Genomic DNA, 27,609 nt, shown 5'->3' on the forward strand with positions numbered 1-27,609 from the left:
CACGTTAATCCGGAGAAGTGTCGCCCGATTAAAAATGTAAGTGTGACCGCGGACCAGTTCCGGATCGAGGGGTCAAAGGATCGACGTAGATCGCCGGAGGCTCCATGGCGTGAGCGCTGACACACCGTTACACCCCTTCGTCAACCGTCTGAAGCTCGAGCGAAACCTGTCAGGTACGTTTCCGCCGGACCCTGCTGCGTCCCTTCAGTTTCTCCTTGCAGATTTCACCCACCCCTGGAATCGGAGAGGCGAGATTAGACGCACGGAGGGCTAGACCTTTTTTTAGGAGAGGGTCGTTCGGGGTTTCGGGGGAATATTGCTCGAATATTGCTTAAGCCGTGTGCGATCGCGGAACGGTTCTACCTCGGCACGGTTCTTCCATCGGTTTCCCTCGGACAGGGTGGCTCTATCGAGGGTGGGCTCGGGTTACCTGTGGATCGTTCGGCAAACCTGGGACGTCGGTCCGTTCCTTTTTTTTCTTTTTTTTTCCTTTCTCTCTCTCTCTCTCTCGCTCTCTCTAGAGAGAGGTTCGCCGAGGGTTGTTCCGTGGTACGCGGCCCGCTGCGACGCAGTTGCGGCGATCAATCGTTTTCAGGCAGATTTATTTTGGTTCCCGGCCTTCGGGCCGGTTTGTTTGGGTTTTATGACCGAGGAGCATTTATTTATACCTGTCGCTACACCTGTGTGCGCCTCTCTCTCTCTCTCTCTTTCTCCGCGGGGAGACACGGTGTCGCGGCGGATGGATCGCCGTCGAGATTCCGCGATAGCGGCGAATTCGCCGGATTCGTTGGCTCGAGCGCCGGGAGAATTATCGTCGAGTTTTACTTTGAATTGTCGGGTGTCATCCGCGCGACGCCGCGGCGACCATCTTAGAACAATTTCTTGTGTGCCAAACAATCGGCCTCCGGCGCGGTTTGAAAGCCGACGAGATGGCTGATATAGATAGTTCACGAGGAAGTGTGTATTGTAATTTTTCCCTGATTCGCGCGGTCAGATTGCGAAAGTGGACAATTTGGGGAGAGGGGACGCGATTATTTTTGGGCCTTGTGGCTCGTTTTTATGGTTGTTGACGATTGCTGTGAAAACGAGCCTCGAGGCTCCAATAATAGCATATATATAATACAAATAATAGTACAATAATAATAATGGCACATATAATAAAACAGTATATACATAATAAAAATAATAATTGTATATATAATAATAATATAATAATATAATAATATAATATAATAATAATATAATAATAATATAATATAATATAAATAATATAATAATAATAATAGTACATACAATAAAATAGTATATACGTATAATAAAAATAATATTAGTATACATAATAATATATATATGAAAAATAATAATAGAATACACAATAATGTATATAACTCAAATAATAGTATATATAATAGTACATATAATAATAGAGCATCTCGTTTGTCCAAATTGTCGACTTTTAAGCGCAATTAGGGACAAATTAGGGATAAATAATCGTGGCTCGCGATTTATTCGGGCCGTCCGCGGTACGGCGACCCGAAGGCTCGTAGCAGGCCCGGTTGGTTCTCGGATAGAGGAGAGAGAGAGAGAGAGACTATAAGTAGCATAGTTCGCTGATACGTTAAAACCGGTTGTAGCTGTTCTATTTACCGAAAAGGATAGGCTCCGTGAAATATAAATAGAGAGAGAGAGAAAGAGAGAGAGAAAGAGAGAGAGGGAGAGAGAGAGAGAGAGAGAGAGCTCGGCTAGGATATAATTTGTCGCGCGGTTGGAACCCGTGCACGTAGTCTAGGTTTTGCGCGAACTTTCAACAGACACACCGATGCCACTTTCATTGTTGCTTCCGCCCTTGTTCACGGCGGAGGTCAGACTCCGTGGAGAAGCGTTATGGATCTGTCCGAACGGGTGGTGCATGGGTACGGTGTTCGTAGACGATCCGGTCGGGCCGATTGGGCCCGAGACGGAAGACTTTAGAGAGACGTCGAGACTTAGAGACGTAGCCTTTTAGGTTCTGTGCAATTTTTCAGATCGGTAGTTTCGACGACACAGTGTGCGTGTGTGTGTGTATGCATCTTGGAGAGTAGCGAATATCGTGGACGACGATTTTTAATTTAGCCGATGCATTCACCTTAATCGACGCTCAAATTGCGAACGAAAATGGATAATTTCGGAAGAGCCTCGCGCCTCGTTTTTATAATCGTCGACAATCGGAGGGTGTGAAAATGAACCGTGAGGCTTCGAACGATCGTGTCTCCTTTTTCGAAATCGTGCATTTTTGTTTAAAAGCTGAGGGAAGATCGGGGGGAATTTATTGTACGCGGTTAAATTGGAAGCGTTATTAGTGGACTGCGGATTTGACGCGTTTATGGTAGAAACGAGTAGATCGAATGCACAGCAGAGAATTTTATAATATAGAATTTATATTTATAGTTTTGTGGTTATTATATTTATATTTATAATTTTATAGTCATTATATTTATATTAATAGTTTTATCGTTATTATATTTATTATATTTATATTTATAGTTTTATACTCATTATATTTATATTTACAATTTTATAGATTTTTATGCTCATATTTATATTTACAATTTTATAGATTTTTATGCTCATATTTATATTTACAATTTTATAATCACTACATTTATATTTATATTATTTATATTATATTCACAGCTATTCTATTTATATTCGTAGAATTTTAGAATATAATTCTATCGCAGTTAACTTTCGTTGGAAAACGATTAAGAAACGAAATGTATATCCGGTACAGCGTTTCTGTAATTTCTAACGAACAAAGACGATTTTTATTTTGCACGAAAATCCGCAGTCAGTTGTTCGAGCCTAACTGGAAGCCTCTCTGATCGGCTGCGTCGTGCACGGTATACGAACAGTACATACTTGGCCACCCTATTTGCTCCGGAAAATGGACCCTGTAAAAGTATTAGAGACGATGGGTATCCTGCATAGCGAATGCCTCCTAGTTTAGTTTTAGGACTCGATCGATTCCGAAGATTGGACCTGTTCGTCAATACCCTATTTATCTTAAGACAGCGTACAGTGTCCGATGGTAATTGCTAATTTGCCTGATATACGCGGCGAGTAGAAAGCGTTGCTGGGACCTAAGCGAAAACTATTACGTACATAGTATAGCTGGATCGTGTTGGAACAGCGCTTTCGTTTGACACCTTAATGCTACTCCGTAGAAGTTTTGTTCGACCTGATCACGTCCGAGTAGTGTGTAGTTGGCATAAAGAAAGTAGGGTGAAAAATAATAGGTGTAACTAGTCTTAGATCGCGAGAATTTGATGACCGGTTTAGACCATTGTTTCGCGACCACGTTTGACTCGAGCCCTTTCCAAGCTACAGTGAATTCTCCCAAATTATAGCTTGTGCGCAAAATTATGTAGTTAGTATAGTATATATATATATAGTTGTTGACAATCGGCGACTATAAAAACGAGAGCCGTCCGCTACTTTCGTCGAAGTTTCAAATTTTCGAAAAAATTGTTGATATTCAAGCAGCTATAACTTTGCGCAAAAAAATCGTACAGCGATGGTACTTGGCTCATTTTAAAGCCCGAAATGTCTACTTTCGGAGGTTCTTTGTCGATTTCTTTAAAAAAATTTATTCGCGACACGGTGGACGGGAAACCTCGATCCAGAATTTACGCGAAATTTTCAACCCCCGAAACATCGATGGTATTCAAAACTCTGTAACTTCGCGAGTAAAAATCGTAGAACAAGGAAACTAAACTCATTTTAAAGCTTGAAGTATCTATTTTCGGAGACCGTTTGTCGATTTCTTCAAAAAAATTTATTCGCGACACAGTGGACGGAAAACCTCGTCTCAGATCTTACATGAAATTTCTAACTCTCGAAACATCGACGATATTCGAAATACTGTAATTTCGTGCAAAAAAATCGTACAACGATGACACTTGGCTCATTTTAAAGCTTGAAGTGTCTACTTTCAGTTACTTTTCGTTGATTTCTTCAAAAAAATTTATTCGCGACACAGTGGACGGAAAACCTCGTCTCAGATCTTACATGAAATTTCTAACTCTCGAAACATCGACGATATTCGAAATACTGTAACTTCGCGAATAAAAATCGTGGCACAACGAAACTAAACTCATTTCGAAGCCCGAAGTTTCTACTTTTTCCGTATATAATTCGTCAAGTGACAATCGTAGAGAAATTCGCTGCACTTCTTTTCAACGTTCGCTGCAACAACGATTCCCTAGCATAGTTCCACGTATTCGCATCCGATCTTTAGATCTCGAGAAATCGAGTAGAAAATAGAGAAAATAAAATAGCTAGATTAACCGAAACTCCCTAGATCGCAGTGCTCGAATCTCGAGAAGCTTCATCGAAAATAGAAAGCTCGAAACAGCTAGGAACACTGAAATCCCCTAAATTCGATGCTCAAATCTCGAGGCAGTCGTATTCAAAATAGAAAGACAGATCAGCCAGAGAAACAGAAATTCCCTAGATCCGAAGCTACGGATCTCGACGAGTCTCTGTTACGACTAGAAAAAAAAAAAATAGGCGACTGAAATCGAGCAACTGAAATTCTCTGGATCCAATGTTTAAATTTTGCGAAGACTGCAGTGAATTCTCCGCAATCGATCTTCGGCTTCTCAACAAAATTAGACAATTTACGAAGATTATCGGATGATTGGACAATTATTCGAGCCTCGGGGCTCGTTTTTACACTTGTTGACAATCGCCAGAACGAGTCGGCGAGGCCCGAACAATCGCATCTTCTCTTCCGAAATCGTTCGCTTTCGTTCAAAAGACGAGACAGAAACTGACGAGAGAGAGAGAGAGAGAAGCTGATCAGAGAGAAGCTGATCAGAGAGAATCCACTGTAATTAAAAACGAGGGGCGAGAAATCAGCCGGAGAGAGACCGAGAGATCTGCCGAATTCGATCTTCGAATCGCGGGAAGTCGAATTAAAAATAGAAGAGACATTCAGAGTAACAAGAGATAATCCACTAATTCCTCTGGATCCCGTTGTTCACTCTGAGTGGCCACGTTCTTGAAAACAGTGCTAAAGTATTATTAGGAGCACTATAAATAATAGCGGACGCGGTTTATTCAACGCGCGCGAGCAACCACCGAATTTTCCGAGGGATTTGATCCGAGGTTAGGGCAACGGGAGGTCCCCGAATTTTCGTGCAACGATCCCCGTTACAGGGGACATCCTCTGTTCGCGATCGAATAGAGGTCGAATTCGCAAGCTGCGAGCTCCGCTGCCGTGTAACACGTATCGCGCCTCGGCTTTTCTCGCAACAGGTTAGACAGCATTATTTCCTGCGGCCCGCGGAGGAATACGAGAACGTTTTCGGGACTTCCGAAAGGCTGTTTGGAATCACGGAGATCTACCGATTATGGTCTCCGATTACCAGAAAGCGATCCATAATCGTCGACGTTCTTCGCGCCCCGGACGGATCATGAATTTCCCAGCCTCGATTATTTTTAACGCGACCTAAGATCGTCGATGATTTTAGGCTCGCAGATCATCTTAAACAACGACGAACTTTTCGTCGGTTTAAACAAACTTTTTATCTCATTCTCGATTGCATTCTCGACACGATTTTGATCGCTTTTGATCGCGTTAGAACGGCGAGCTTCGCGCTGTTTCGACGACGGGATCTCTGGTTCAACGACGAAATTATTTTTGCGATCGATTTTGCGAATACGGTTGGAAGCAGCGATCACGCAATTTTTCTAGCCTCTCTGTCGCGTACGTTTGATTAAATAGCGACGCGTAATGCATAATTTAAGCATAATTTAATGTACGTTTAGTCAATTTGCTCGTCCTGGGTTCGTTCGCATTCCCAGCGACGACGTTCGTCCCCAAAAAGATTATGCTCGCATGGTTTCCCGCAATTATGACATTCGTCTGGGACTGTAAAACCAGTGTCCTTGGTCTATAGTAATTCAACAGTATCACGAAAGCACCCTATTACGATTTAGTGTACGTCAATTTCTCGGTTTTAACGGCTTTCAATTTTTCCGGAGCGAGGAGAACGCGCCTTTCGCGGGCATCGTTATTTAATAACGTTGAAACAGCGATCCCGACGCGATGCAATGCAAGGGTGAAATTGCATTTCATGCAGCCAGACGTTCGCGTCTTCACCGACGGGCCCGCGGGTGGGGGAATCATCGACCGGGGCGAATTCATATAAAAGTTTTGCGAGCGCCCTTTTCCAAAACTATTCTATGCGGAGCACGGTTTCAATCGCTTCCACGAAGCTGAACTAATTTTTTTCGGGTCTCCGGCTACCACGAATTTCAAGATTAAAGCCTCGCCTTTCCAAAGAGGTCGACAAATTCCACCCACGACTTTTTTTTATCGCAGTTTCGTCGCGCTTCGAGCGCAACGCGTCATCGTTGCGTTCGGGAAAACCGACTTCGGAAGATTCGAACGTTTCTGCGGGTCTTAAAAAATTTTTCCTCCGTCTCGCGCCAGCACGATTTCGAAGATCGACGTTTCCTCTGTGAAATGACGTCTTGAAATTTGCCGCTCGATTTTCCGTTCGCGTTCGGTTGCACCGTGAACGCGAGACGCGACCTCAGCCGGACAATGAAAAACCAGCCGGTTTCTTCGACGCGTTTCAACGTTTCCACGGAGCGTCACAAATTTTTGCCCTCGCTCGAACTGGCACGGATTCGAAGATTAGAGTCTCGCCTTTAAAACGAGTACTCGAAATCCGATCTACGATTTTTTCCCGATGCTCCATCGCCCTTCGAACCGGAACCGCGTCATCGGCGTTCGCGGAGACACTCGGGCCCGACATTTCTATTTATCTCGCAACGCGAAAACGCTTTTGGCAAAATCAAGTTATGGTAGCTGAAAGCACAGCCTTTGCCCTTTAAAACCAGCCTAGGCAGATCGCCGTTCCATTCTCCCCCGCAAAGTTACGAGAGATTGATGTTCCACAATCTCGGACTCGAGACTCGGCGATCCTTGAATTCCGTACTCGTTCTACCCCGTTGTGCTTGCTCTAATTCGTTATACTTAAGCTCGCGAGTTCTCCCGAGGCTGCCTCGAGGACGAAATCCCTCCTGCCGCTGGCCTAGCAGTCGGCTATACAGCCCTCTTTTTTCCTTTTCCCAATCGTCTCGACCCTGTAGGTGCACGACCGCTTGTTGTGTCTCAGAAAAGTCCGAGCAGAACGAACGAACGAACGAACACGCGAAATTTCGGTCGCGTGCGGTCGGCGATAATGGGCCTCCAAATATATCGGAATTAACATATCTTCATCACGGGTCAGCCTATTTCGCCAAATCAATTTTCACGCGAGCGAAAGCCGCGACAAATTTCCGACCGGATCACGCTTGTTTTTCGTTTGTACGATTCGGAATTCGCAATGTTAATCCGCAAATAAACGGATCATTCGGCTGGCTAGGCTAGTAGGCCGTTTAGGCCAATATTAGGCTATTTAAATTGTAATTTCAGTGACAAACAAAAGAGCATATTGCATATTTTCAAATATCAAGACACGTTCCGAATATTCGGAATATTTGCAGCAGCGATTTGAAGGTTCAACTTTTACAAGTATTTGATTTTTCGCGCTTTATTCGTTTATTGTATATGCAGTATATGCTCGCGTCAAGAGAACAAGTAAATATTAGTACAATAAAATTGTTCATTTTACAGAATAAAATCGTCTTTTCCAATATTTTAACAGCGATGCTTGCTCTGCGTTCGACGAGTATGCTCATTGCTCGATTCTCGCGACACAGATAGGTGCGCGCTTCGAAAAGGAGGCGCCGCAACTGGTTAATAAATTATTCCAAAAACTATTATACGATCGCATACATATCGGTGTACATAATCAGTGTCCGTATATACGGCGATCGGTTTGCGGCAACGAATGCGCGCAAGTTCGGTTCTCCTCGAACGAAAATACGTCGCGTCCTCGCCGCGGATTAGCCTGCTTTAGCCGGATCGCGGGCCAAATGAAGTTTCTATGGGCGCGAAACTTGGGAAATTGTTCGCCGGGATCTCGCTGAAAACGAATTGTCTTATAATTGTTCGCCGGTGTGTGCCGCGGCGAGCGCGTCTGAACGGTTTCGGGAGCGCGCGAGCCGCGAGCTCATCCCTAAACCGAAACTAAAAGCCGGTGTCGGCGCTCGAGTGTTCGGCACACATATTTCCGTTTGTAATAAAAGCTTTCCCCCTCCTCCCCCGCGTGACTCGGTATCTCGCCGCTTTTAACTGCTGTGTATACACGCCTCTCGCGCGTGTTCGATACGCGCGCGGCGTCCGTCGCGGAAAAGATTGCCCGCGCGTTCGTCGAACACGCGGAGACCGGCGCGCCGGTGCAATTAAAAAGCGGAACACCGATCCGTTTCGTTCAACCCCGCGCCGAATCGTCGGTTCTTACCTTTCGATTTTATCGTCCGTCTCGCGGAAATGTTAGAGAGAACGTCGTTCCGTCGAAGACGCGCGCGAAGCGGATTCATCGCGCGACTCGCCGCTCCGGAATCTTTCGCGTTCGTTCCGCGCGGAATCGCGCGAACGAAAACGAATTTTAGTTTCGTTGGATCACTTTTTCAGCGTCCAGAGTTCGTTCGATTTCGTCGAACAAAGCGGATCTATTGTGTTTCACGCGCGAAGCTCGCACGCGTCGCTGGATCATTCATAAATTAATTCCGCTGGGACAAAATGGCGGGACCGTGCACGTTCCGCGAATTGTTCATCGATATTCAATTCCGATGAAACGAGTTAAAGTCGTTTTAAAGCGAGCGGATAGCTGTTCGCGATTTTTTGACCAACGATTCCGCGAAAATCGACCGGAACGTGCTCCGAACAAAATGGCGGATCCTTCTGAAACTAATTTTGTCTTCTCTGTCATTTAATTGCGGATAGATCGACTAAAAATATTTGCAAGCCGAGTAGGTAATTAATTATTTATCATTTTCGTCGGAACGATTCTGCGAAAATGGACCTAAATGTACTTTGAACAAAATGGCGGATCCTTCTGAAACTAATTTTGTTTTCTCTGTCATTTAATTGCGGATAGATCGACTAAAAATATTTGCAAGCCGAGTAGGTAATTAATTATTTATCATTTTCGCTGAAACGATTCTGCGAAAATGGACCTAAATGTACTTTGAACAAAATGGCGGAACCTTCTTTTCTCTGTCATTTAATTGCGAATAGATCGACGAGAAACGTGCTGCAAACAAGATGGCGGATGCTTCCGAAACTAGTTTGCCCTCCGTGCCGATATTTAATTGCAAATAAATCGACTAAAAACATCGGCGAAGCGGTTAAGTAATTATTCGCAATTGTTGCCGGGCCGATTATGCGCGAAACGCTCTAAACTCGCGAGCAGAAAGGCGGTGCGTCTGTTTTTTAAGAGGTGCACGCGAGGCATAAAGACTTGGCGAGCTTCCAGCCCGAAAATAAACTAAAAATAAGTAACAAAGATCCGTGCAACGGGAGGAACGCCGTCCATTAAGAGTATGAATGTTTTTAAGCGACTGAATGAACGTCGTTTAAGGCGGGCGGCCATCTTGGCGTAGGCCCGTCGAAATGGCTCGGGAGAACTCGTGGAACAAGGTGAAAAGCAGCGTGTCCGTTGGAAAACACTGAGCTTCCGTGGAAAAATAAACAGGTCTATTTGCGTGGAACGCTGACAGTTTGTTATCCGCGCTAAAAACGGATTTCCTTCGGCACCTCTCGTGCACAAGACTTCCTGCACTGTTCCACCTTTTCACGACCCTTTTACCACTCTTTTTTTTTTTACTCGTCGCGGATGTTTATGCAAATCTTCGTTTTTTTATAGATCCCTCGAGCAACCGGAATTTCGTTCTCTCCGCGCAATAAATCCCCGGCGGGAGGATAGTCGATATTCGAGATGCAGTAACTTTGTGAAAACAAATCGTAGAACGATCTGCCTAACCTCGTTTCAAAGTCCAAAGTTTCTGCTTTCGAGTCGGCTCAATTATTTTTCTTTTAGGATACGGCCCGAGCGAGGATTCCTCTTTTCGCCGATCACCGTAAATTTAGACATTTTCATGGACCTCGAAATGTTTAACTCATCGCAGTATCGGCAAAAAAAATCGTAGATTAATCTATCCAGGCTTGTTTTAAAGCTTGAAATCTCTAGTTTCGTCTCGGCTAATTGATTTTTCATTTGCGACACTTTTTTGATAAGAATCAACCAGAAGAACGATAGTAGTAGAAAATGCTCGATCGAACGTCCCCACGAAAAATTGTTCGCGTTCATCCTATTGTACCTCGGCGGAAAAAAATCGCACGATGACCTACTTGGGCTCGTTTTCAAGTCTGAAATCTCTGGCTTCAATCGCGCTAATTATTTTTGCTCCCCTGGACGACGTTGAACGCGAAAACAGCGACGAGAGCGAAGACAGCCGTTCGGTCAAAAATTCGCGACTCGACGTCCCCTCGAAACATTCTTTCGCGTTTACCCTATTGTACAGCCGCGGGAAAAGAGATCGCACGATGACCTACTTAGGCTCGTTTTCAAGCCCGAAGTCTTCGCTTTCAATTGCAGTAATTATTTTTGTCCCCGGGACAAACGTTGAGCGAGAAGCCTGGCCGGGAAACCGGGCACGATTTTCCGCGTAAAATCGCGCGCGACGAGAAGAAAAATGTCGAAACGACTTCCGACGAATTCCGACGAATTCCGACGAATTTCTACGATCTTTGCCGGCGACTATGCAATCGGTTCGCACGCTTCCTGGGCGTGGCTGTTGACAAATGGGCGTACATTCGCGCTTCCTGGCCACGAAAGCCGATTTCACGGTAGTCCGACGCCAGTGATCTCAATTCTATAAGTTTGGTTTAATCTTTAATTACATTAGCGAGGCAAACGAGGCCTATTCCACGGGGAGCAGCGACGATCCAGATAACACAACAATGCGTTTAAATCCATTCACAGCGTCGTTATCCTTTCAACACGTTGTTTCGACGGAACAACAGCCGTGCCGCCGCGTTCTCCTCTAAATCCGCGGTTCTCCCTTCCGAAACCGCGCGTTTTGTTCCGCGAAAGGGATCCTTTTAAACGCGAGGCACAACGCGGCGCGGCGACAGTGAAATTTCCAACGGCAAATCGTCGACGTAACGTAATAATTGTCAAACGTTTAAATCCGCCAGAGATGGTCTATAAATACGAGGGAATTTTGTAGTTGCGTTGCGCGTTGTAGTTGCGTGCGGAATTTAGTTCGGCGTATTTCTGGAAAACGAAGTTCGAAACGATTTCGACGGGAGCAAACTCGATCCAAAGTCGCAAACTCGACGCCGATGCGAGAACTGTGTGTATCGGCAGGCTTGTTTGTCGATCGCAGAAACGACCGGCTTTAAATAGAAAGTTGAAAGTCCATCTTGTTCTCTCTCTCTCTCTCTCTCTCGCTCTCTCGCTCTCTCTCGGCGGCCTCTTTGTTTTCTTTTTTAATTCACGCTCCTTTGCCCCGTAAATTGAGGGATGGGAATCGATTAAAAGCGAATAACCCAGTTACACTTTGTGCCAATAAATCGATTCAATGGCGCATTTCCTCCAGATGCTGCCGGACTATCGGGGATTCCGCGGAGTCAGATTAAACGGGGCGACAGCGGCGAAAAAGATAAAACCATTCCGTAACTGTCGCGAAGTTCGGATCGGCCGAAACTGAAAGCGTCCTTCGCTGCCCTTCTTCGGCTCCGCCCGTCTCGAAGCGATCTCGACGTTCAACAAAAATTGGATCACAAAGCCGGAAGATGCGTCCGCGTCTCCGCAGGGAATTGGAATTTTTCGGTTAGGGTCTCTCGGGGAGAAAAATTGTCGAACGAATCCAAAACTGTCGCGGAGTTCGAAGCGGCAGGAAATTGGGTGATTCCGAGGGTCTTCTTCGAATCGATATAACTTCGGCATTTGACGCGATTAGTGCTTGGCGAAAATTGCAATAGAAAGTCGAAGAACGTACTTACATCTCCGTAAAAATGATTAATTCTCCCTTCGCCGATTTTCCCCTCAAAAAAATTCCCAAAGACGAAGTTACAAGTACACCAAAGTTTCGAACTACGGAAAACCACCCTCTCCTTCCAGATCGAATATCTCCGTCATTTCGCAACGTATCTACGTTCCAAAAATCGCGATGGACAGCCGAAAGATACAGCTACGTCCCTGAGGAAAGTTCGGAATTTTCCGACCATCTCCATCGCCGAGAAAAATTCCATAGCATCGGTGTTCCTTCTAAAGGCGATCCGATCCGTCGTCCCCCGACACCTCGGTGGTTTCTCGGGCCGGGTCAAAGTGTACCCGGACGTTAGCTTACGGGAGGGCGGGCAGAAAGCTCGGTGCTCGGTAAAAGTGGCTGGTGTCAACGGAGACAACGGAAACGACGACGAGGGGACGCCGACGGAGACTCCGCGATGGTTTCGCGATTACGAGGCGCGGGACGCAGAATCGTTTCCTTCGCAGGCGATCAATAAACCGTCCCCATCCCGCTTTGCGGAACGCAAACGCAAAATAGACGGCGTCGGATAGTGCGGTACGTGCAACGAGGTCATGTGTGCACGTGCACATGCACCGGTGCGTGAACGTGTACGGTATAACGGCGGGCGCCGTGACGCGACGCGACGGTCCGTTAGCCGATAAAGAAGGGAATTAACGGGCGAAGCCGCCTCCCCCCCCCAACCACCCCCTGCGACGACCTTAATACACGCCCCTCGGACGCGGCACCGGAGCCTCAAGGTGTTTCCACGAATTATCGTCCAATTAGGCCCCGGGTATCATTGCTAATTGGATCGATTATTCGGCAGTCGCGAAAGGAACGTGCCCCCGGGAAACACGGACACGGATAATTTATTCTCCGGCTCGATCTACATGCTCTAATAACGAACAACCCTTGAATACTTGATCCGACGGGACAGAGAGAGAACGAGAGAGAGAGCGAGAGAGGGAGAGAGAGAGAGAGAGAGAGTCGAAAGAATGTTAAAGCCACCCTTAATTGGGGGACGGAATACATTTTGGATGTTCGAGTGTCCGGGAAGAAAGAACCGAGGACGCGCAGACAATGGAGCTTTTATCGAGAGAACGTACGGCTTCGGCCGAAATGCTGGTAACCCCGGTTTCCAGTAATTATTCCTAAGGCTTTGCGCCGGCGACGGCGACACGGCATCGATATTTAATAGAACGAATATCGCGTACTATCGAAATCCGTTAGCTGGAAATAACGTCGGCTAAAAAAGCTCTTTAAATAAATCTCGCGTCGTCTAAACTGTCCCGCCGACACGTTATAAATAAATTATTCCGCGTTTTTTTGGGATACGTGCCCGTTCGCGTTTGTATTTGTTTATTATTCATTTCTTACCGCGCGGAATTCTCGCGCGTACGTTTTCGTACGCGTCGCGTTTCGAAGCGCGACGACTTTGTTTTCAAACTGGACTGGAAACGCGACTGGAATTTCTCTGTTTTTCTTCGGGTCGCTTCTTTTTAATCTCGCTGTCACGTGGAACGACGAAAACAATGAAAAATCGTAGCAGGCTATTTTACAGGTTTTCGTTACAGGCTCGGATGACACGGTCGACAAGCGAGGGTAGTTTTTAATATTCTTTTGTCGGTTTAAGTACAGTAATGTCTCTCTAATTGACGCTCAGATTGTCCACAAAAATGGATCATTTAGGGAAGAGGAGATACGATTATTCGAGCCTTGTGGTTCTATAGTTACGAAGTGTCAACAATTATAAAAAACGAGCTACAAGGCTCGAATAATCGTATCTCCTGTGCAAATTGTCCATTCTTGTGCACAATCCGAGCGTCAGTTAGAGAGACATTACTGTAACAGCAAAATTGAGAAAAGAACATTTTGTCCAGTAGGTTAGTCTATTATATCTAAGAAAAAAAGGATTCATGTCATTTGGCGCAGTTTTAAAAATGTTGATAAAGCTTTAAAAAGTGTTACCAACACTTTCGCGAGCGACTGTACAGTAAACTCTCCCTGATTTTCAGCTCGCAGACAAAAATGGACAATTTTAGAAGAGACACACGATTATTCGAGCCTCGCAGCTCATTTTTCTCGCCGATTGTCAGCAATAATAATCAGCTCGAATGATCGTGTCCCATCTCCTCGAATCGTCCATTTCCGTTTGCAAGCCGTAGGACAATTAGGGAGAATTTACCGTACATCGAACGTGTCGCTGATCATCGCTGATCTCTTCGAAAATCCCGAGACTTCGCAGGCTGCGCTTAAAAAAGCGAAACGAGCTTCGAGATTCCCGTCGTTGTTTATCATTTTCGTTTGAACTCTCGACGTTCCCAAGTAGGTCTCCGCAGGAGTGAACTATCGGGCTAGATCACTCCGTCCTGTTAATGCAAATTACTACTCTTGTAATTGTCCCCTCAGGCCACTGCATAGCCATGCAGTACGGGAGCCATCCGCCCAGAGGTGCGTATGATGGCCCGCCGAGCCCCAGAAGGTTCCCAGTCTGGGAGAACGGATAGAGAACAAGTCCTAAAACAGTATCACGGAGAGGTGTCTCGCGGGAGTATTAATCTGAGCCGTCTCCAAGGTCCTCCGAGGTCCAGGAGTCAAGGCTATTTAACTCCCTCTATGGCCAACCGTGGAGTTTGACCATCCTGGTGTGGCAGTTGGTAAGCCGATGACAAAGTGTAGGCTAGTCATAGAAAGAAATAGGTGAGCCGTAGCTGCAGTTTAGGCTGCTTGCAGCTGGCTTTTGAGCTCTCTAGTGTCACGTGTCTTGTTACGGGGATAACGCTCGACTATTCGTCGATCGGTACGAGTATGTACACACCGGAACCCATAGTAGCGATAGTTACAAGCGTAGGTGTGATCATAGTCCTAGGAACCGTGATTAGGGTGCTCGGTAAAAGGGTTCGAAGCCTGTTGCATTTCGTGCGCACACCACTTTGTTTGTCAGCACCAGCTAATTTATTTGATAGTTGGCAGGCTTATGCCGCTCAACGAATTGCGGCATAGAGAAATTGGACAACTTCGACCGTCGATAATTCCGCGAGAGATCGTCGTAGGACGATCACTGTTTGCTCAAATTAAAGCTTGAAATCTCTACTCTAATGTAACCTTTCTCGATTTTAATATCGTTGCACCCTCGCCATTTTAATCCTTTGAATGCGAGGTCATGTACGTCGTATTGAAAATTGCCAAGTTCGTCGCATTGAAAATTGCCGAGATTTGACGAGACGCGCGGACTTTGTAAAATTTTTCTCGAAGATGCCGTTTACACGGAAAGAAAGTTCGATCCTTCTTCTTCGATCTAAAGAAAAAGAAACTAGACTGCGATTTTTTGTCGCGAAGTTACAGCACTTCGAAGTGACCCATTTCGTGTCCAACCATTTCAACCCTTAAGTGCCAATAATGAAAGGGCCGATTCAAAGTGTTGTAACTTAGCGAAAAAAAATCGCAGTCCGGTTTCTTTTTTTGTGGATTGAAGAAGAAGGATCGAACTTTCTTTCTCTGCAAACGGCATCTTCGAGAAAAATTTTACAAAGTCCGTGCGTTTCGTTAAACATGATAGTGTTTAATATGATAAACATGGCCTCGCATTTAAAGGGTTACAGCGGCACGGCTGCATCAAACTTAAAATCCAGAAAGATTATCCGAAAGCAGAGATTTCAAGCTTCAATTCGAAAGAACAGCCACCGTCCCACGACGATCTTTCGCGGAGTAATCGTCGGTCAAAGCCGGCCAATTTTTATCCGTCTACGCTGTAACTTCGTCGAGCACAGTGTCACCCTATTTCCGGGTTCTCCTTTTTTCTTTCCTTCACATATACCTTCTCGTCTCCGTTCAATTGATCTTTTCCCTCCTTCGGAACCTTCCCTCTAACCAATCAGCTAATTGTTCTCGCCGCCGTAACTCCACTGGCCTCGTTCTTTCCTCCGAGAAAGAGAGAGAGAGAGAGAGAGAGAGAGAGAGAGAGAGAGAGAGAGAGAGAAAGAGAGAGAGAGAGAGAGAGAGAGAAAGAGAGAGAGAGAGAGAGAGAGAGAGAGAGAGAGAGAGAGATCGGCGAATTTCCCTGCGCGAAACATCCAATGCTCTTACCTCGATTCATTGAAATTCGGTCTCCACGCCAATGGAAGTTCAGCTTTCCGGGAGTGTTTATGGCCGAAAGAATGACCGGTTAAAACCAGAGAGAGGCCGGCGGATCTGCGCTGAAGAACCTTTCGGAGATAAGGATCTCTAGTGTCATCGATCGAAGAAGACAAATATACCGGGCGGACGATAAAAATCTTATCTGCTAGTGCCTCGTCTAGCCTCGCGACGAGAGTTTACCCTTTCGTATCAGCGCTCGACCTACATCTCGCGCGCATAAACCTCGTTACACATTTGAGCAGCCGGCGAAGAATACCGAGCTGTTTTTCGAAAAAATTACGCGGCTCCGACGCGTCGTTAGCCACGCTTCCGTTTGACATTTTAGGCTGTCTCGTTTCTTTCGTCGTCGCATCTCTCGCACCCTGCGTAGAATACGGCGTTGCCGTACGCAACGCGAAAACTGGATCGCGGATTTTTATGCAGGATAAAAATAGTCTTTATTAATAATAACAAGGGACGGGGGTTAAATATACGCGTGTACCTTCTTTTAATAAATTTAGCAAGCCGGGAACAGTCGTTCGAAAGTCATTAAATTGTTTCGATCAGCTAATTTTTGCGATTAATGCATAAAATCCTCTGGTAATAATTTTCTTTCGCGTTATTAACCGTGCTATTGCGTTCATTTACGTTCCTTTTTATCTCTGTTTTTGCAATAGAGGATTTTTTGCACGGGTAAATTATTATTCAACACTGCGACAGCAAGCTGTTTCCACAAAATTGCGCGATTCCATCGTTTCGATATCAGTCGCCGTTCCGGTAGGAGCAAGAAAATCGATTGGAAACGAAAGAGGATTGCACCGTTGCGGTTTCGGAAGTCAAATGTACCGCGCCAGAGCCGCGGGCAGCGTCACCAACCCCGTGGACGCGTTACAACGCATAAAAATCGAGGGCGGAATTATCGTTCTTTCTCATCGACGACTCCGGAATTTAGCTGTTTCCTCGGCGTGTGTCGCAATAAGTCGCAAGAATCCCGCGGAAAAGTACAGATCCCCCGCTAGAAAGCCTTGGAGAGTGTGCGAGAGAGAGAGAGAGCGAGAGAGAGAGAGAGAGAGAGAAGCATCGTAGAGCCGCCATTAAAAGAGTGGCAATACCAGGGGATTTCCCGCGGAGAATGAGGCCACATACTTCTCGCCTCGTAAAGTGGAATCCCTTTCACGGGGAAGCAACCGCTGTGTTCGCCGATGTAAAAATGCATCGAGGAGTTATTGCTTCCTTGGAAAGGTCGGCCGTGAAACTTCGAAATCGACGCGAGAACCGGTCTCCGCCGATTTCGTCGTCGTTCGAACCGAAATCTCGAAAGAAAATCTCTCGCGACCCGCGAAAACGAGAGCCGCGAGTCTCAAAAAATCCCATGCCCCCCCCCCTCCTACCCCTCCCGGGGATCGTCCATTCATTCGTTCGCGAGTCGCGGGACAATTTCCGAGAATTCATCCGGAATTTTTCAGCGTCGCCAACGATTTCGCCGGAAGTTAGCCGCGGAAACCGTCCCGCAAATTGCGTTTTAAACGCGCGGCCCGCGATCTTGAAAGCAGCCTTAACGTTATTATATATAATTCAACGTGACGTCACGAGATCGATATATTCAAAGTGCTTTTTACTCTGCCACGGCGGTTCCGGGCGGCGTATTATAACAGGGCGCCTCGAGCCGGCGATCTTTTCTCACCCCTTTGTGCGTGGGCATCGGTAGCAGCGATGCTACCAAAGCGTTGCCGACGTCGCGGCATTGTCGTAGGAACAGGATTTGTCAATTTCGGGGATCGATGGAAACTGGGAAGAGAGCGTCCGACAGGGTCGACGTATACGATGTTTCCGACGTCGCGGAGGGCCGCGATCTAGGACAACCCCCCGCCGTCTGGTCCGCCTGAAAGCATCTCTAGTAGGCAAACAATCTGCCAGAAAGCTGGATCGGCCAACAAAAGCCACTACTCTTAGGGTTCTTCAGGCGATGGGCCACTTTCTTACCCTAAGGAAAGCAGTTTCGGTAGTTTCCGCGGACAAAAGGCATCGCAAACACGCCCACTCGACCGGGGCCGGGGTAAAGAGCCGGCTGTTTTACCGACCGAGAGCAGGACGGACGTAGATTAATCGTGAATCATCGCTTCCGACGTTTCTCCTCGATATTTTTCAATTTAGAGGCTGGCGAAGAATCGCGAATTCTCAACTTAAGTCGGCGAACGTTTCAACCCTTTCATGGGCACAGTGAGTTTTACGAGCTTCCGATGATTTGGAATATTCAATTACCATAATTTTATCATACAATTTTACGTAATTTTATGCTATTTTATGTAGAATTTATTTTATACAATTTTATACAATTTTATGCAGAATTTATGCACAATTTACTTTGTACAATTTTATATAGTATTTATTTTATGTAATTTTACGTAGCATTTATTTTATATAATTTTATGCAATTTTATACGATTTTATACACAATTTATTTTATACAATTTTATCGTACAGTTGTTATTCCGTTGTCTTTTCGTTCTCCTGTTATTCTTAATTTTTCACCCCTCGAAATTAGGGGTGGTGGAAGCAATGTATAGACGACATAACATTTCAACGATGAAAATATTTGCGGCTGGCGTCCACATGCGCCCTAAAAATGGCCGGGAAGCTCAATTTCCAGTGCCTGTTAGAGGGTTGAAAGTTGAGCGCGTGCCCGGATAAAAATCGCGGTAAGAAATTCACCCGTCCGAATCGGACTTTTCGACGTACATAATAAGCTCTAATAAGTATAATAACACGTAGAATTTTCTCCCGAGATTCGAAATAGCATGGAACGTTTGCACGTACACGGGGGGAGAATATTCTCGAATATATTCGCATAGGCGGACGGGACAAAGTATTTGCAGCATGACCACCAAATATCTCGCATGCGCGCACTGCCAGCTAATTCACTCGAATCGGAGCGGATTCATCGAAATGCGATGAAAAAAGGATTACACTCTCGGCTTCAACGGTTCGTGGAACGGATTCGAAACGGAAAACACGAAAATAATTTGATAAAAGTACGGTTCGGCCGAAAGAAACGCGCGATTCCGCACAATAGAGCATAATTTAACCGGATAAATTAGAGCAACGCGAATCGAAAGCAACGGTATTATCGAAAGACGCAGAGTTTAAAGAGTTCGATGTCGCAAAGGGGTTAAAATTGTCGCGAACACGGCGCAAGTGACTCGCGGACGTTCTCGCTGGTTTCTGTTATTTCAGCTCAACGTTCAGGTACGAGTTAACATTTAGTCGAACGTAGAACCAATTAGCTTGCTTTTAAGGATATCATTTTGCATGCGAGAAGAAAGGGTACGGGAACGTGAACGAAAAAAAGGGCTACACACCGATGCACATTCTTTAGAAAACATCTATTCCGAACTAGAGAACCCTGCGTTGCCGATCCCAGTAACGCGACCGCACGAGAAACGTCGCCGGCGTCTCGTTCGAGAACGATTCCGAGAAGTTTGCATGCAACGCGAGTCCTAGGATCGGAACGGTTCGTGTCGAGCGTTCGTAATCTCGAGGAAACGCGGCACCGAAAGCGACACCCCGGGAACCGTTCGAACCGATCAGATCATCGCCGATCGCTTTCTCTTAGACTCCCGGCCACGCCCACCGCTCCCCCCACCACCGTAGTCAGCCAATCGAGAGCAGCTCGGTAGCCGAGCGGCCGCCCCGGCGTGCACGAAGAAATGTTCACAGGTCCAGGGACGGGACAGCGACGCGGGGACCGTTGGTAATCCATTAGTGTGTAGCCAATTAACGCGTGATTCTATCGCAGTGCATCCTGTGAACCCTGTCGGCGAACCTTGTACAGCTTTTAGAATTCCAATGTTCTCGAATTTCGAGAGAAAGAGAGAGAGAGAGAGAGAGGGAGAGAGAGAGAGAGAGAGAGAGAGAGATACTCCGCACGACGGAGACGAGCATTATTGAACTCGAACGACAAAAATCAGATTATCTCGCTTTGCCGGTAGACTCGAGGAGAATCGTGCTATGCATGTAGAACAATCTCATTAGAACTCTGCCAAAAAGTCGATCGTTGAACTAGAAACTCGTTCGTTGACACTAGAAGCACCAAGCGACTGCGCTTTCAAAAAAACAAACAACAAAAAAGAAGCGTAGAGACGATAGAGACGAGTCAGCGTAAATCGTTCAAAGAATTCCCGATCCAATCCGTCTGGTAGTTCTAGTGTTGAAGAGTCAATGAAAAAAGCAAAACAAAAAAAAAACAGAAAAAATGTCGTGAAAGAGTCGGTAGTGCTCGTAGAAAAATAGAGAGCGAGAGCGAGAGCGAGAGGGTAGTAGAGGGCGTTTCACTGAGCAAGGGTTGTCTTTCCGGTGTTGCAGGATGCACGCGGTTGGATTGCACTCTGCGCTGGCCATCAAGCGTCAGAGAAAGCGCCGGGACGAGCAGCGTCGTGCCCGTGAGCGTCGTTATAGCGCGCAATCGGGTGACAGTGGGTTGACGTCGCCGAGAGCGTCCACCGGTTCCCTGGACCATCACTCGAGACACCATAAGTCCGGCCACTCTAGCCATGCAGCTGGCCAGGGGATGCTGGACACGAAGGTGGTCACGTCGATCGGGATGCTGCACATCGGTGTGGTGTTCCTGGTGCTGGGCGCGTTCTTCCTGATGAGCGGCTCGTTGCCGGGCGACATGACGCAGTGGGGCACCAAGTCCTCGAAGGGCTGGCTGAACGAGCTGGTGGTGATCGGGCTGTTCGCCGTGTTCATCGGCATATTCCTGATCATCCTGAACCGCGTGATCGCCAAGAAGGAGGAGAACGAGCTGGTCGAGTACGTGCAGCGTCAGCTGACCAGGTCCAAGTCGGGTCACAGGCTGGAGAGGGACGCGGAGACCGGGGGCTTGACCACCAAGCAGGGCAAGAGAGCCAGACAGCTGCAGCAGATCGCATCCAGCGCGTCCATAGAGACCGAGAACGAGAAGGACTCCGGCTCACCGCCGAGAAGTCCTCCGCCGGCTTACTCGCCGCCGCCCATCGTGAACGGGGATCACCAGACCGCCCAGTCGGCCCTCTATCTCGAGCAGATCACGGAGGAGGAGATCATCAGCGACCGCGTCGAGACCTCCACCACCAACAGCCTGAGTCCGGGCTCACCCAGCGAGACCAGGGAGCTGCTGCAGAACCCTCGCTACTCGAAGCAGAACGGGAACCCGCAGCAGATCCACCGGCCCCTATACGTCTCCAAGATCTAGGCTACCTTTTTCTAACACTGTGGACTGTGGAACCGTGCTTTCACAATTTTTTCACGCTACCTTACGCGGCGTCGGTCGAGAGCCTTCGGCCTCTAGCCACGGCTGAGCAGCGGTAGAAATCCAGGTGTCCGCGACGACGCGCGCGGACGCCGTTCGACGATCCTCCCGACGCCTCGGCTAACGAGGACCGCGGGAACACGACTCGGCATTGTAACCTGGGAACGTTGAACCCATTCGGAACGGTTTGCGAGTTCGGCAGGCGTTTAGGGTAGCGTCGAACAACTCCGTTGCAGCGCCCCAGAGAACGGGACTCACCCTCGCGGCCCGCCGCGTACAGATCGGGACCCTCGTCCGAGTCCCCGGGAAAGCTACCCGGTGTCCAAGGAGTCCGAAATAACGCAACGACACACTCACACACACATACACGCGCGCGCGAACATGTATACATACACACGCGTACAGTCTTTTGATATGCGCCAGCTCGTTTCGTTCGAGGGCCGGGGAGTAGTCATCTTTCTCGGTGCACAGTAATGTCTCTCCAATTGACGCTCAGATTGTCCAGAAAAATGGACAATTCGGGGAGAGGAAGTACGATTATTTCGAGCCTTGCGGCTCGTTTTTATAGTTACGAATTGTCGAGGTTGTGTCAATGTTATGTCAAGGGTCGAATAATCGTATCTCCTCCTTCCTATATTGTCCATTTTTGTGCAGAATCTGAGCGTCGGTTAGAGAGACGTTATTGCACACGACGATAGGCTAACGTAACGAACATAACGACACTGTTCGCGGGTGAAACCGAGCCCCGTTGATGCCGAATGGGGCTCACTGTTGCTTCAACGAAAATACCAAAATGGAAAAAGAGCAAACACTTCGCTTCGAATCTGCTGGTTGCTTCGACGGGAACTAGAGAGAGAGAGGGGGTGAGAGAAGGCGGGGCGCAGGCGGAAAGGGGAGAGATCCTATCGGTTTACACTTTTCGTCCATTGAAGCTTTCATAGGGTTTTTTGCTAGGGTAAACTCTGACCCGAGGGAGAGAACGAACGACCATAGGGAGACGGGGCACTCTCGAGAGGGCGCGGAGCGAAAGGGATGAGGAATGGAGTATCATCGGGAGGGTTAATTAGGAACGATTTACTTAAGAAATATACGCTCAAGGACCAAGATTTCATTAATCCGACGGAAACAAACAAATAATGAGGAGAGCTAGAGGGTTTTAAAGAGGAGCCGTGGGTGTGGTGGGTCGAGGGCCGACGTTTCCCGAGATATCATTAATTAATTCACTGATTAACCATCCGAGAATGTTCGTCTTTAAGCTTCGGAGGACTATATATATATATATATATATAGCGAGAGAGCGAGAGAGAGACAGAGAGAGAGAGAGAGAGAGAGAGAGAGAGAGAGAGAGAGCGAGAAAAAGAGTTTACAACGCTAACATACTCATCGCACTTAGTATTTATCGGAAGCCAGTATCGTGTGTCCAAACGAACCGTGATCCGAGGATTATTCGTAAATTAGTAAGGTGAATCATCGGTCCCCCGATATTAGCGGTCTGATATTAGTCATTGCACCAGCGAAGAGTTTCTCGAGGTTCATGCCGAAAATCGTCCACCTGTTTCAAACGCACTACGAGCAACTTAACGACGTACGGTAAATTCTCCCTAATTTTCCTTCAGCTAAACGAAAATGGACAATTCGAGGAGAGGGGATACGATTATTCGAGCCTCGTGCCTCGTTTTTACAATTGTTGGCAATCGGTAATTATAGAGCCCTACGCTACTTTCGTCGAAGTTTCAAATTTTCGAAAAAATTGTTGATATTCGAACAGCTACAGCTTTGTGCAAAAAATTCGTACAACGATGAAACTTGACTCATTTTAAAGCCCGAAGTGTCTACTTTCAGCAGCTTTTCGTTGATTTCTTCAAAAAAATTTATTCGCGACACGGTGGATGGGAACCTCGTTCCAGGAACCTCGTTCTAACCCCCGAAACATCGATGGTATTTAAAACACTATAACTTCGTGAGGAAAAATCGTAGAACAAGGAAACTAAACTCATTTTAAAGCTTGAAGTATCTACTTTCGGAGACCGTCCGTCGATTTCTTCAAAAAAATTTATTCGCGACACGGTGGATGGAAAAACTCGATCCAGACTTCACGCGAAATTTCCAACCCCCGAAACATCGATGATATTCAAAATACTGTAAGTTCGTGAATAAAAATCGTAGAACAACGAAACTAAACTCATTTAAAAGCCTGAAGTCTCTACTTGTTCCGCGTATAATTTATTTTCGTCGAAAAAATTGTTCGAAGACACAGCACGCGGGAAACTATAGGAACGAGTCGCGAGACTCGAATAATCGTATCTGCTCTTCTTCAATTGTCCATTTTTGTGTACAATTTGAGCGTCAATTAGGGAGGCTTTACTTAGAATAATCAGCGTAGAAACGTTTATCATTTCATCGATAAATATATCACTCCGAGATACAAAAGCTTCGTCGACTAATAAACAACTGTACAGTATTATAATAGGTATTATATGTATATACGATAGCGAACGTCGCGCGTCAGTGGTCGTCCATTTTCTATTTTACATTGACGGTTCTCGGTTTTCCTTTTCAGACGACATTCCGTGCACACTCGCTGCTTCTCGCACACTTCTAGCCGACATTGTTTCAGACGATTTTACATTCGACGAAGTCTGGGCGCAGCTTTTTTTTAATAACCGGCTAAAAGCGTTACCACGCGCGTATGTTATATATTATACGATAGACGGGAAACGAAGGGACGAACGGAGGGCGGACGATTTTCTGCGTGGGCCGTTATTTGTCCGACCCTGAAATGCACTCGAACGCACTTTAACGAAACAGGTAACAAACGAATTCTTTGGTTGATCTCACGCGACAATGCACCTCGCACGATCACTCGTTGAAGACAGTTCATTGGAGCTCTTTCTACTCGAGTACTCGAAGTACTCGTAACACTGTAATTGAACTCGAGTACTCGTGCGTTCTCTCTGAAACGAATATGTTTGAATACTGGATACTCTGTGTTCGAACTTGGATATCAGTATTTTGAATACTAAATTGAATCTGAATATTTTGAGTACTGACTTGAATCTCAATACTTTGAGTGCTGACTTGAATCTCAGTATTTTGAGTACTGACTTGAATCTCAGTACTTTGAGTGCTGACTTGAATCTCAATACTTTGAGTGCTGACTTGAATCTCAGTGTTTTGAGTACTGACTTGAATCTCAATACTTTGAGTGCTGACTTGAATCTCAGTATTTTGAGTACTGACTTGAATCTCAGTATTTTGAGTATTGACTTGAATCTCAGTATTTTGAGCATTTACTTGAATCTCAGTATTTCGAGTACTGAACAGTACTTAACATGAGACTTGAATCCGAGTACTTTGAGTACTGAATTGAATCCGATTATTCTTCGATTAAACTCGAATCCGAGTACTCGAATAACCGAATCAGGAACAGAGTGCTCGATTATCCAGATCCAAGGCTCGTAATTGCAAGAGCGCTCGAAGTATTCGAGCACTTGGATCCGACTGAACGGGAAGAGCTCCGAGTAAATAATTTAAATATACCCATAAGCGACGACACAGCCGTAAACACACTTTACGCATCCATTCCGATTAACGAGCGCGCAATGTCTTCGTTCAGCTTGTTTCCGGCGTTAAGTTGATCGCGGCAGCTTAAATGGTTAACCTTCAGTGGACAATCACCGTTCAATCATACTTTACCTCTTTAAACATAAATTCGTTAGCCGGCGAGCTAATTACCTGGTTCAAACGGTTCTCGATTCCATTGCGTTTCAGACGGGTTAGGCGGGACTTCGATATCCGTTCGGTGTTCCGGAGGTCAGTTCGGAGCACTCGGTGTCCAGTGACTGATAAAACAGCAGTACTGTTAAGGATATAGCTTGTAATTTTAATATTCTATATTCCAATTTTATAATGTCTTGGGTATTCGATACATATGCTAGCTTTAGACGGCAGGACTTTCGGGAACAACGCGAACAAACCCGCCGGCGGATCCCGGCAGATCGGCCGCGGTTTTCTCGGTCGTTTTCGAGGGTCTTCAATAAAAAAAATTGCCACGCTCGGGCGCTACCATTCTGTGATCCAATGAAAAATTAATTAAACTCATACCGAGAAATGAATAACGTTCTTTCGAAGAATCTTACTCTGTACATATATATTATTATACATCTCTACCTTTTTTAAATTGGTGCACGTTAATTATTAGTGAAACAGACAGAGAGAGAGCGAACCAGAGAGAAAGAGAGAGGGAGAATGTGAGAGAGAACGAGAGAGAACGAGCGAGAGAAAGTGCTATAATTAAAGGATGCGTGAGAGAAACAGTGTAACTTTTTCCACTCTGCGCATTAAACAACGTTCTGTACGATGTCACGGTGAACGGAAGTATCATTTTCGCCGCGAACCATTTTAGGCGAACGAACGAACGAACGTACGTACGAACGAACGAACGAACGAACAAACAAAAAAAAAGAAGCGAAAAGTGACGGCGATTCGGTTCGATTGAATGTTGAGTGAAAGTGCCTTTTACAATGCGTTTCGTATCCGTAGCTTTTCGGTATTGATGGGACACCAGACCGGTTTTCGATTAGTCAGCTGAATCTTTTCCCTTTGTCAGGAATTGAATCGATAATATTTATCGGTCCGCGTGGACGAAAATTGTTAACATTCGTTACATTCCGGTTCTTTTCGTTGCGAACTGATTGAGACTAGAAAGAATGCGAACACGTGAAACACACGTAGATCGAATAGGTGCTAATCCAAGGTTTACGTACACTAATCCGGGGAACAGAATATTTACAGAACCGTATACACCGTATATATCTCTCTCTATATTAGTTGGTTAATTAATATTTAAGCGCGCGTCGTTTAAGCGATCGATTCATTTTTCATTATTCTTCCATTCCTTCGTAACTGAAAGGCTGAGACTCGCAAGGTTTATTCGACCGTTGTTTTATAATTTAGCCGCCTAACGGTGGCCGTAACGCTGTCATTCCGTTATATTGTTGTCTCTTTCGTTTATTTGTTTTGCTTATCGCAACAGAGTTTTAACGCACTACAGAGCTCCTGTTGGAAATGTTTACAAATTATTCGATCACGAACGATTCGATCACGAACGTTAGATCGATTCTACGCTCGAAAAAAAAAAGAAAAAAGAAAAAAGAAAAGACTAAAATCGAGAGCGACGAGATATCTCGATAGTCGCTACCGTGCGCGAGGAATCGCCGTTGAGAATATCCCGGAAACACGGCAACCCGCCAGCAGCGCTGCGTGTAGTCTTGGAAGGGGCGGCCGGGAGAACTTCGGGAATTTATTGCGGGAGAACCGTAAGAGCTATCGAAACGAAACTTTCGCAGGATTGTTACACTTCTATCGGTCTGTGCAGCCGATTTGTTTCGTCGCGGAGCACGTAAACAGTTCTCGCGCGTCGCGTGCCGCAATACGACCGTCGACGATCGAACGATTTCTTTGTTTCGCGTGTCGATCGTACACGAAATATTCGCATTCGCCGGTGGACGAGGCTTTAAAAATCGCTGGGATCCATGGCGTATCGGTCGACTGGTACACAGAGATACCTTGACATAAGTGGTACAATCGTTTATACTTAGCGTATCGCGACGACGCTTCGGAATTACGCGAGAACTATTCCGTTCAGATTTTGATCGTCGCGGTCTTGTTTATCGAACGATCGGTTTGCGGCGCGAAAGGCATTCCGGATCGTTGGAACGCCGATCGAACGCGCACAACAGCACTTTTTCCGCGATTCCTGCGCCCAAAAAGTTTCTATATCTCGCGTCCGCGCGAGAAGCAGCCGCGATTCCCGTGTCCGCGTCCGAGAGAACAACGAGAACGACACAGATCTTTTCGTTTTGTTTTTTCATCCAAGGACAGGGAGACGAAGTTCTGAGCGGTTCCTCTTACGATAATCGACGCGTGGATCCGGATGAACGACGTTGGATGAGCCAAATCCTCTAAATAAGTAATCTTAAACGCGTAATCTTATCTGTACGTACAAGTTCTAGGACGTAAGCTAGCCGATAAGGACGGTGTGGGTTTAAGTGAGCGGCGACGATCTTTATCATTGTTACAATTATAGCTCTCGCATTGTACTACCGCAATACTTTTACCGATAATTAACGCAACTACTATGAATAGGACGTTATTAAGCTTTCTTATGCCGTTTCTCTATTGTACCACTTATATACACCTGAGTGCACGACTTTTTCGAGAATAAATCTTTATGAAACGCTCCA

At 46.2% G+C, this 27,609-nt stretch overlaps 1 protein-coding gene across 2 annotated transcripts; it reads left to right on the forward strand.

The window, feature by feature from the left end:
* The first annotated feature begins 33 nt into the window (after positions 1-33).
* On the forward strand, positions 34-27,609 carry LOC117227050 (uncharacterized). 2 transcript variants are annotated; one of them, XM_033481955.2, is made up of 2 exons: positions 34-173; positions 20,437-27,609. In XM_033481955.2, the coding sequence occupies exon 2, from the start codon at positions 20,438-20,440 to the stop codon at positions 21,305-21,307; it is 870 nt and encodes a 289-aa protein (XP_033337846.1). In that variant the 5' UTR covers positions 34-173; position 20,437; the 3' UTR covers positions 21,308-27,609. The 2 variants fall into 2 exon arrangements, with proteins under 2 accessions (XP_033337846.1, XP_033337847.1); XM_033481956.2 differs by lacking the exon at positions 34-173 and adding an exon at positions 14,350-14,615.

The sequence above is a fragment of the Megalopta genalis genome, chromosome 5 (assembly GCF_051020955.1).
Source record: "Megalopta genalis isolate 19385.01 chromosome 5, iyMegGena1_principal, whole genome shotgun sequence".
Taxonomy (NCBI): Eukaryota; Metazoa; Arthropoda; class Insecta; order Hymenoptera; family Halictidae; genus Megalopta; species Megalopta genalis.

What these genes read in the sequence shown, in the direction of transcription:
- LOC117227050 (XM_033481955.2), top strand. Translation starts at nt 20,438, where the DNA reads ATGCACGCGGTTGGATTGCACTCTGCGCTGGCCATCAAGCGTCAGAGA.